Below are 11,649 nucleotides of genomic sequence, written 5' to 3'. Positions count from 1 at the left end.
ATCTGTATATATAGATAGATTCTCAGTATTTGTTGAAGGAATGAATAAAGAATCACCATTCATTCTGCTTGGCAACCTTACTTTGCTCCTCTACACAATTTAATGTACTTTTTATTATACGGGGACTTCAGTATAACAGTTATACTGAGCAAATCTATGAGTCACCGCTCTCTGACACAGGATGCCACAAATTAACACCACACTCTTGCACAGAGCCTGGGGAAGTTCATCTACTCCTCCACCTCTCCTGGCTACTTCCTGCTTATCCTTTTTTAAATTAAAAATGTGATTCTTGTTAGTACATGTTTGCAATAAATAATAATTACATTTATGGTGGAGAGTTGGTACATGTACCTAACACATTTTAATTCTTTTTCTTCCCCTCCTGTCTCCTCTCCCCTGCTCTGCTCCCTCCAACTCTTGCTCCCCTTCCAATTTGCAAATCAAGACTACATATCACTTCTTTCAGGACATATCCCATGAACAGCCCCTTGCCTCCCAAACTAGGCTAAGTGCAGCCCTATGTATCCACCCATTTGCTCTAACAAACTCTTGCCATATTGCTTCAGTTTTTATTGTCTGGTCTAGATCCCATGAGAAGAGCTGTCTATCGGTCACTATTGTCTCCCCAGTGTCTGCAGTAATGCTTAGAAACAGTGAATACTTAAATATTTGAATTTCTGAACCCAGGACTCATCCTGAACAAGGACTTCTTTCCTGCTCAAGTCCCTTTATTCATAGCCTAGAGTAGGGCTAGTAGGAGCATGTAAAATGCTGACCCATCTGAAATAAAATTTGGTTTAAGCTTATACCACACAAGAGGTATTTCTACTCCCTCTATTCTTGCCATTATACACACATTAAGGAAAAGGAGACACAAACAAGAGGATCTTTGCTTACAGGTATAGAGTATATTTGGAGAATGCATGCCTCACTTTCATGTTAATGAAAATGGCCATATACAGCCTTTTCCATGGGGATGCAGAGTTGGAAAACCTACAAGCTCCATTTGCTTGAAATGAGGCTTCTCCTTGTGTAAACTGATGCCTTCTGCTGATGTGAGAGTTGAGACCTGGGATATATGTCGGTTGGGTGGCACCAGTCAGTTGTCAGATTTTGGAGCTGCTTTGTGAGTGACAAGGGCCCCAGGGCTGACTGCCTTGGGGGGAACGTTGTGGGAGCTGACTGTGTGGGAATCAAGGAAAGTCAAGTGGTGCCCCTTGGCAGTATGGGGAGGCTGGGCCTTAGGGTCCTTGACACTATCTTTGGTGGGGGTTGGAAACTTCTCAACCCCTTTTGTCCTGGATTTGGCCCTTGTCTCAGATTTAGAATGGATAATGGGTTCCTCGTGCCTTTGATCTTTCACTTCAGGGTTAATCCAGTGTGAAAAGAATGTCATCGTATTTTCCAAATCAACTTCTGGAGCACCTGAAAGGGGGAAGATGTTTTGAGTATAGGATCCCCTTACCAGATCCTTCACCTCCTGGATCCCAAAATTCTTGCCCCACACCGAGTTTTGCCCTGGCCCTGTAAAACATGGCCCCAAAACATCTGTCCCTGCAGAGTTTGGATTTGAAAAATGTGGCCCCTTCCAGTACTGGACTTGTAAAATATGGCCCACTAACTGATGTTCCAAAAAGTTGGCACTGTAATGTCTGATCCTTACATCCTGTCAGTTTTGACATTCTTGGGCATTTTTGTTTCAGGGAGATCATTCAGTTTAGTCTAACAGTCTTGTTAGGATCATTATTATATGGTCTTTTAATCCCAAAGAACCCTAGAGAATGTTCTGGGAAAACAAGATGAGGGAGAGGCTGGTGATGGTGCTGGCCTGGAAGAGCAAGCAGGGAAGATGGAGATGGTGACTCCATAGATCCAGACAGATCCTTGTGAGTCTCTGCTCACTCAAGACAACCATGTCAGCTAAACTGACATTCTATCTGAGAAAGATCCTGGATATACATTTGTAAAGTGAGGGCTCTACTATTCTACTTAGAAATCTTCAGTTGATCCCTGAACCTCAAAACAGTGGATTTTTCCTCTGGCTATGGACAGCCCCAAAGCTATACTTCATGGTGATTCCCAGCTACTTTGAATTTTCCTGGGTCTTGTTTTTTCTATTAGGGTAGAGACTTGTTTTTTGCCCTTGGGAAGGCCTGTGCTAAGGTGTTCAGAAATCATCCAGACTAGGTTTCTCACTTTGGCTTCAAGCCATACACAAAGTACCTGGCCCCTGTCATGACCCCACTGGGTTGAGAGATCTCACAGGTGCACTAGGCAGAATCATTGGAGATTGTTCTGGAACTAGGTTGCCTTTGATTTTGCTGCCCTATCTTTAGTTCAAACGTAAATTCCTCTCATAGGCAGAGCCATTCTGTATCTGGGACACATGGCATCCTGGTGAGGTAGGGAGTTCCTAAAGTAATGTTTTCCATTGTTTGTTTAGATCCTAAAGGTTCCCTCAGTGAAGATATTCTTTGGATGGATAAGATGTGTTCCTGTATGCTTTGTCTTTGTGGGACTTCCCCAAATGCATCTTCAGGGATTTCTTTTTCTTTTCTTTTCTTTTCTTTTCTTTTCTTTTCTTTTCTTTTCTTTTCTTTTGTTCTTTCTTTTTCTTTTCTTTCTTTTTTTTGAAATTAAGTTAAGGCAAAATGATTAGGGGTGACAGGAGCTGTCTCTCTGTTGAATCACCATCTCTATTCTCTTGTACTTCAGGCTGGAATACTTATATGCTGCAAAAAGTTCATTGAAATCTTGAAAGCGTTGCTTAGGACTTCATACCCTGCTGCTCAGAGAAACTGAGTCAGAGGTTATGATGCACCCAGGCACCATTTTGTGGCTACATACTGATTGATGATTGCTGAGTCTATGCCCTACAGAGCGCCACAAAATAGGGAGTAGGTAGCCCTGACAGTAATGCAAATATGTCTCTCCCTTCTCACTGATTCCTTGGAACCGGGGCACAGGCATCTGGTAAGATCTATTACTGCTGGCTAAGACCTGTAACTATTTAGGGAGGTACTTCCTGGTATGTGTCTGACCTGGTTGTTAACGTCAGGTCTAGGGGCCTGCTTTCCAGAGGGCAGGAGAACCAAGTTGCTTTTAGGGCCCTGGAAATGCTGTAGACACAATAATTTGCAGTTCTAGCAACTACACACTTGGGCAGGGGTGGTGCCCAGCGGATTCTCCCATATCTGTAATCCATGTGGCTCTGCAACTTTGCTTTGGGCTGAGCAAGCAAGTATGGATGAGCAGTGCTGCCACAGCAGATCAGTACAGTCACTAATCTCCCTGGCCTCTGGGGCTGCAGGACAGGGGAGACTGTATAGGTCAGGATTGTGCTGCTTCAAGCTGAGAGCTGCTGGACAGTGTGCTGAATCTTTGAGTGCAGCTTCAGCAATGGTAAATAAACCACTCTTTCCTTCACTCTGGAAGTCAAAATCCAATAGCCGCTAAGCATGTTCTAGGACAGTGCTGTTCTAGGACTTTTCTGAGGACTGAAATGGGATCTCCTAATCAGAGAAGGCCCTAGGTCTGGTGGCACCGGTTGCAACATTATCTCAGTGCCTATGTTGTGTGATTCTCTGCATCTACAGAGACTTCTAGACAACCCAACTGACAACATTTCTAGCAAACCCTACTACAGCTGGAGCTGCCTCTGAGGCTGTTGCTACACCAAGTCTTCACATTTGGCCAGAGTCACAAATGAAATGTTGATCTGGGCTTTTCAGTGATCAGGTAGAGAAATCCAAGTTTGGAGATGTGTAAAAGAATTTGAGGCTAATTTAAATGGAGAAAATTTTAGGAAATACAGAGATGGAGGAATTATTGAAGACAAATGGCCTAGGGTGCTCCTGTTGTAGAAAAATTTCTAGAGGCCAACCAGAGACTCATTGTGAGGAGGAGAGAAGTTACAGAAAATTACCTAGAGATGATACATTGGGGCCTCAGTATGTCCCACAGAGAACAGACAGATGTCATTTAAAAGCTGAAAGATGGAAAGCAATAGAACCAGAACCGTGGGCTGAAGTATGGGATTTAGTCACAATGATATTTCTGCTCTGTGGTGTGCTGACCGGCCTCCATTAGCCCTATGGTCAAAGAGATGAAAACCCCATCTTTTCAACAGAAGCCTTAGTGGTAGCACTCAGGGTAAGAGAAATGTATGTTTGTTTCCCAATCTTTGAAAATATTGTGAATAGTGTGGCAAAAGCTGCTGAGGCACTCCCCACAGTTCATGGGAGCCCTTAGTATGAAAAGAAACATGCATTTATATCTTTCTACTGGCAGGGTACCTCGTGGTCTTTTGGACAAATGAACAGCAGGTGAAGGGAACACAAGATTATGGAGTGTTGTTTTAGGTGCAAGAGCTCTGGATCCAGGGAAAGAAGGGGAGTTTTGCAAGGACTGCTGACCTGAGCTCATCAGGGCAAGTGTTGACTTACTCTTTGCTTTCTCCTTCCAGTTCGAAGAAATCCCAGATTCCTCAAGGCTTGAAGAAGAGGGAGCTCTTGCATTCTGGAACAGATGTGGTACTTGAACTGACTGGAGATGATCAGGCCAGCACTCTTGGGTGCTCACTCCACCAGATGACTGGGAAGCTGACTGAGTGAAAGATTTCTGATCTGTTATTTGTGATAGTGTGGGACTAGGTGCCAGCATAATCTCTCTGGAGTTCTGGAAACCCAATTTTTGACTCTGTTCAAAAGGCACGCTGCATGTGGACAACCTTCCTAGATGAGAAGAGCTCTGTGATGCTCTTGATAAAGTAGGAGAGATCTGGTTGTTTTTACCCACAAGTAACTGCTGAATCTCCAGAGCCATGGCATTACAGATTTTACAGGAGGGATCTGCACACAGGAGCTGCCGCACACTTTCTTCGCGGGGAAGCCACCCCTGACTGGAAAGGGAAAGATGGAAAACTTAATGATGGGGACATCGCCCTCTTTGAAAGAATGTGGCCTGAGAGTTACCACCTCTCGCCCCAAGTTGTATGTGTTCTGCACCTATATACACTGTGGAAACTGAGGCCCTTAGGGGAGACCTTAGTTCTGAGACCCCTTAGGCATCCCTACCATGACATTCTGCATCTGTTGGGATTAGTCCCATTCTAGAAATCGTGAGAAGATCAGATTGACAGTGGTTGTGCACGAGTGTCCCTGGAACTGGCAGCAGCATCAGAATCCAGCCAGACCAGGACTCTTCCCCTGAAAGTCTGTAGCTATAAGGACTATATAGCAATGATGTGTTCTTCATTCAAAATATACTATTTTGTGGGGCAAAGGGTACTGGGGATTATCCCCAGGGTCTCTGCACTGAGCTACATAACAGCCCCAATTTTCCTTTTTTGAAAATGGGTCTCACTAAGTTGCCCCAAAGAAGGCTCAAACTTGTGATCTTTCCAGAGTTCTGGAACTACAGACATGCACCATCACACCCAGCCAAAATCAGTCATCTTAGCTGGATAATTAGCTTCATGGATAAGTGTAACCCCATGTAGTGTCTCTGATTAACAATACACAGATAAAATCTTGAATTGTAGAACTACCATGACCCTATCACAGTGCAGAATTGATTCTTTTCTCTTTAGATATCTAAACCACCCAGTGCCCTGAGAAGTCAATCACTGAAAAGCCCCAGTGGCATTTAGGTCTTCTTTCCACACTTCTCACCCATACTTCTCATCACTGACCCAAGGATAGGCCAAGAAATCTATAGTACAGGCTTGGAGTTCACAGATTACAAAGCAAAAAAAAAATCACCTTTTCATGAGAGACACTAGCTTCTGCAGTCTCTCAGCTTCGTTCTGGGAGGATTTCTTAGCTGAGGAACAAGAAAGCAGTAAGTAGACAGTAGAAGATTCAGGTCCATCCTACAGACAGCTGAAGGCCTTTGAATGAGAGGAAAATGAAAACCCAGGAATTTAGCCTCTATATCACGTCTATGTACCACTTAATCATTTACAACGTGGTGTTAGCACCTGATCTCATTTGATCTTTACAACCACTTAAGCATGAGGTAGGATCACTGGTACTATGACCAGTCTTAAGGAGAGCAAGACTGAGAGATGAAGTGACTTCCACAGGGATGTAAAACTAGCAAATGACACAGGTATAACATCTGCTCTACTTCTTCATTCTTCATTCTCAGAAAGAGAGTGTTGGAATGTTCCTAGCCTCTGATTTCCCACGCAAGTAAGTCTTCTGTTAGTTGTCTTTGGTGACTGATAGTCCTCAATAGTGAGAGCACCTGTGTTCTGGCACCACTTTCAGGGTTCGGTCAGTATCTTGTGAACCTTATTCACAGTGGAGGGGAGTGACAGGAGAGGTGGAAATTTTACCTCTTGATGTTCTCTCTCTAGAACTGTGTTTGACTCTTCGGTGATGCTTAAAGACAGAAATATTAGAATGTGAAGTTGGGTCATTTTCTTATGTCTAAAATTATACAAAAGCCATAAAAATTTCCTTATTTGTTTTGTTTCAGTTTTATACGTTTATACCTTTGTCATGCCCTATCCTTTTCATACCAGCCTTTCCCTCTCCACTCCTTTCTGACTCATTTTGAGCTTTTTCCATACTTCACATCTTTCACCCTCATCCCATGGAAAAATCCTATAGGGAATTCTAAATAAGACAGGAGGAAAGTGTAACCAATTACAAATGGGGTGATACCAATAACCAAAGGACTCTGAGTATTAAAGGCCATTAATGTCCACTAAACAGAATAATAACTCAAACTGACTCAAAGCTCTTCTGAGACTCAGTGAAGAACACCCTCCCACACACCACCATTAAAAAATGAAGGAGTGGGGTGTGGTGACACATGTGATCTCAGCACTCTGGGAGGCCAAGGGCTATTGCCTGGGCAAATTAGTGACTTAGTGGAACCCTGTCTCAAAATAAAAAAGGGCTTGGAGATAATTCAGTGAAATGGCCCTAGGTTTAACCCCCAGTAGTGAAAAACGAAAGAAAAGAGAAAGGAAGGGAAGGAGAAAGGTGGAGACGGGAGGAGAGGAGAAAAAAGAGAAGAGCAGTAAGGACATCAGCACAAAGTGAAGGGATGGAATCTTACTGCATGCTTATCATTCAATCACGGCCATAGTGTTTCCCTACCTGGCAACACTTCTTGCTAGGTGTCAATATTAATTTTTGGCGTCTTTTTTTCACTTGCCAAATTATTAATCCAATAATGAAGATGGATCCATAGGTATACAAGGAGTAGTCCACATCCCGCACAAGAAAGGCAGGGCTCAACATGATCTAAACCTCACTAGCCATCCCTCTTCCCAGGCTTCCAAGTCTTGGAATCTAATGCCCCCAGATTCTATACCTTGTCATCTCTGCCTCACAGATGATGGATCCAGACAGCTAGACTACATCATAAAGCCCTCTTGTTCCACCAACCAGGCATAGCATCACAGAGTTGTATTTGTGTTAGAGAAGCACATGAGGGTAATTCAGTTGTTCAGACCAGGATTTCTGGTTGTCTATATAGGCTGCAGAGCCTGGGATAAAAGGCACCCTAGTCACAGGCAACACATACCATTTCAAGTTCTTTCTACTCCTTGATCCCAATAGCTCACCTGTCTCTATTTCTACTATAACAGTGCGACACTTGTTCCCCAGATAACAGTGACTGCGTGCACTGTGTGGACTTTGGAGTAGTGCCTAAGTCAGAGGAAATCCAGGAAGTACATACATCATCTATATTAGGAAGATAAGAGATACTCAAGAAGATAAAGCAGGTATTATATGGTTAAATCTGGAACCTTATTTTTGACTCACAGGCATAGTGAATGGTTAGGATTGAGAGGTTCAGGAAGAGGATTATGGAAAATATGTCAAGGAAAGCACAAAGCTGGTGTCCTTTTACATATTTCTGAGAGTTAAAGTCCTGGCTGTGTGGTCTAGCTGAGAAGAGACTGTAAACACTGCCTTCCACAGAGGAATTTAATAAGGTTCATTTCTGTAGCTCTGTCTAAGGCTCAATTTTCCAGAATTGTCTCTACAGATCTTGTCACATCTGTCTTATTCATAGAAATAGGATATGTTAAAAAGACTTTTGATTAAGGGCCACAAACTTGTGGTTCTCTGGTTGAATCCACCCTGGTAGGGGAGAGTGTTCTATCTGTAAAGATTTTCTCCACTCAACACCAATACTGCTGATTCAAACATCAATGTTAACTTCATGGCCTCTTTTTTATATATAATAATAGCATTTATTAAGGAATATATAAAAGTTAAATAAAATGAAATTTTAAGATTTTTTTCCTTTGTACTCTGCAGCATCACTTTACACCCTCAGAGGAGCCAGCGTGCCCTACTTTGGACACCTCAAGTCATTGGTGTCTGAAGATTAATGTCTACATAATTCAATATTTCGTCTTGCTTTTATTCATTTGTTCATTTGATTTTGCAGTACTGAGGACGGAACTGAAGGCTCTTACACTGAGTGATGTCTTTTTTCATTTTGAGGCAGGATCTTGCTAAGCTGTGAACTTGTGATTCTTCTGCCTGAGTCTTCCGGGGGGCTGGGATTATAGGAACGGTCACCACTTCTGCCCATATTTATAACACTGGTAGTTCACATGGATTTTCACAGCCTCTTACAACATGATAGAATGCCTCCAATACTCCAAGGTTTCTCAGGTTCCTCGAGAAGCTCTTGCTGTAATTAATGAGTGGTCATAGGCCCCAAGTCTCTGAAAAGATCATTTAACCTTTGTGCAGCCCACATCCTTCCTCCAAACAAACATGGTGACCGCTCAGTATGAGCTCAGCTCTGAGTCAGACAGTGTTAAAGATAGAAAGACATCTGAGTTGTGCTGTCTGCCATTAAGATGATTACGTTTTGAAGATTAGAATAATTCATATGAAATAAGAGCTAACCTTACAGGGGCAGAAGGAGGGGGCAATAGGGACTTGTTTAATGGGTATAGAATTTCATTTCAGGTCATTGATATTTGTTTCTCAATAAAATTGTGGGAAAAAAAGAAGTAAAATAAATAAATAAATAAAAAAGAATTTCATTTCAGGGTGATAAATGAATTCTGCAAATGAATAATGGAGGTGATTGCCCAACACTGTAAGTGGCCTTCATGCCATGGAATTGCAGAGTTAAAATGGGGTTGTGGGTGTACCTCAATGATAGAGCAAGGCCCTGGGTTCAATCAGCACCACAGAAAAAAGATGAAGGTGGTAAATTTTGTATTAAGTATATCTTAACACAAAGCCAAAAGATCATGAACATGATCATTTCTACTAGCTATAAGGAAGAACATTTTGAAAATTATTTCATAAAGAAATAGATTTTTCTTAAATATCCTTTGTATAGATACAAAAATAAAATAGATCTTTACATTAAAGATAATTTAAGAAAAGCCACACATAAAATGAAATGATTTTAAGCCACTTTAATTTTTTTTAAATGAACATTCACGTTTCAAAATACAGGAACTTAATCAACCAAAGAGCACTAAATGCCAGGTTACTGAAATCAAGTAAAAAGCAGCTTGTGTCAGCTTTTCAGTAGCAGGTTAACTTAGGTAAAAGCAGCTTGTATTTTTTTATAGGTTGATTATCCCTAATACTAAAATCCAAATGCTTAAAAAAATTTTCAGATTTCAAAATAATACCACATGTGGAAAATTCCATACCTGAACTCATATGACATGCCACACTCAAAACACAGGCACACTGAAAATATTGTATAAAATAACCCTCAGATGATCTATAAAAGGTCTATATAAAACAAGTGAACTTCATGTTTACACTTTGCTCCTCCTCTTCTCTAGAGACCTCACTCTGCATACGAAAATATTCTAAAAAGAAAACAATCTGGAGTGCAAAATACTTCTTGGTCTCAACATTTTGGATAAAGTATACTCAATCTGTAGTACTTAAAAAAATAAAGATGACATTTTACCATGTTGCCCACATGAGTCTCCAACTCTGGGCTCAAAAGACCCTTCTACGTCCAGAGGGCTGGCACTACAAGCACCCAACGCTCTCACACTGACTCCCAGCCAGCCACCTCTAGGTTGTAGTAGCTTTTGCTGCTCCCTAGGCTGCTGCTGACAGCTGTCTTCCGTTCACCAGGCCTCTTGTCCCGGACAAAAGGAACATAGAAAACCTTGCACCTGCCAACCAGTGTGCTCCTGACCCTACTGACAACACAGCCACTGCTGTCCCACTGAGCTGTTCAAACCTCCTGCTGCAAATCCTTCTCCAGCAGCTTTCCCAGCCCCTGCTCCTGTCTCAGAGCTGAGGAGTTAGAGCTGTATGCTAAACTCAAAAGATTTCGCATCTTTTTTTCCCAGAAAAGCCTTTAAGTTTGTTTATTGATTTGCTCCTCATTATAGAGGGTGCCTGCAACAGGATGCTGGCATCAGAGTCTTTCTAAATAGGGGCACATTCACAGGACGAATGCGGCTCATCTGTCGTTCTTAATGATGGGGGTATTGTACGTCGGTATGTGTCGCCACCTTCACCCTTCCTGCCTCAAACCTTGATTGACAAACAAAGAAATACATGAAAAGCTTCTGTGAACTACTCAACTGTAAAAATATTCTTATTCATTCATTTTTAGGAAACTTGTTTAAAGTCAGACCCTGCTTTCATTAGAGTGCTGCAGTCCACAATTATTGTTATTGAATTTCTCCATGAAACTGTTCATGGCTACTGATTTATAAATATTATGGATCATATAGCCTTGCCAGATAAACTCCTGAAATGCCACTGATGTGAGTCTTGTGCCTCTACAGCAGCCTTTGGAAGGTCTCAGTGTCTCATACTCAGACAATACTACTGAGCAGGTAAAAGGTAGCAATAGGTTGGAGGCAAACATACATAATCTCTGCCATTCAACAGCAAGACTTTTATATATGAACATCTTTGTTCATGCCAAAGGGCCAAGATTTGCAGGAGTTGAACAAGAAACCCTAGAGTATTGTCAGGCAGGAAGATTAATGTACTGTGCAGCAATGAAGTGGGCAATGGTAGGTGGCAGCCAGAGGCACTAGAGGGCAGCACCTGCCCACCCAGTATTTCTAATCCTAGGCAGGCTCAAGGGGAACAGAACTTTCCATGAAGTATTGATATGTTAAACTTTAAATCCCTACAGAATGTGAAGATAAATAAACAAATAAATAAAATATTAAAATAAGAATAAATAATTGCATATTTTACACAGAAATTTAGAAATCTAACTATATACAACATTGTAGCAGGACAGTCCTATGACATTTTTTTCTTGTATCTTTTCATTTATTGCCCCTTTTTTGTTAAACAAACATTTACTTGAGAGACAGTATAGCAGTAATTGATATGACATTAGAAGCACTATGTATTTAGAAGACCAGAATGATAGAGATTCCAAGCATGGACCTAGTATTACACACTGCTATCTTAGGTGCACATTGATGATGTACAATGAGCCTAAGGAGAGTCACTTAGAGAGAAAACATTCTCTCAGGCTTTCACAGAGAGCAAATTGGTCAAGCAGTGGCTGTGACTCATCCACATGGCTGACACTGACAAAGGATCTGCAAACTGAAGTACAAGGTTTCAGGGTAAATCCTGAGGGGATTTGACTGACCTTGTCAGATACAAAAGTTACATTTCTTGTTATATAGGTCTTGCTTTATCT

The 11,649-nt window shown here is 41.7% G+C and overlaps 1 protein-coding gene across 1 annotated transcript; it reads right to left on the bottom strand.

The window, feature by feature from the left end:
* Positions 1–930: 930 nt before the first annotated feature.
* Fam205c (family with sequence similarity 205 member C) lies at positions 931–7,307 on the bottom strand. Its single transcript, XM_023716065.1, has 5 exons — positions 7,116–7,307; positions 6,344–6,389; positions 5,766–5,826; positions 4,419–4,903; positions 931–1,428 (listed from the first exon to the last, which is right to left on the bottom strand). The coding sequence occupies exons 1-5, from the start codon at positions 7,257–7,259 to the stop codon at positions 1,103–1,105; spliced, it is 1,062 nt and encodes a 353-aa protein (XP_023571833.1). The 5' UTR covers positions 7,260–7,307; the 3' UTR covers positions 931–1,102.
* Positions 7,308–11,649: the final 4,342 nt, after the last annotated feature.

The sequence above is a fragment of the Octodon degus genome, unplaced genomic scaffold, assembly GCF_000260255.1.
Source record: "Octodon degus isolate 3935 unplaced genomic scaffold, OctDeg1.0 scaffold00045, whole genome shotgun sequence".
NCBI classification, from domain to species: domain Eukaryota; kingdom Metazoa; phylum Chordata; class Mammalia; order Rodentia; family Octodontidae; genus Octodon; species Octodon degus.
The sequence above is the reverse complement of the archived record's forward strand: the minus strand, read 5'-3'. Positions and strand labels throughout refer to the sequence as shown.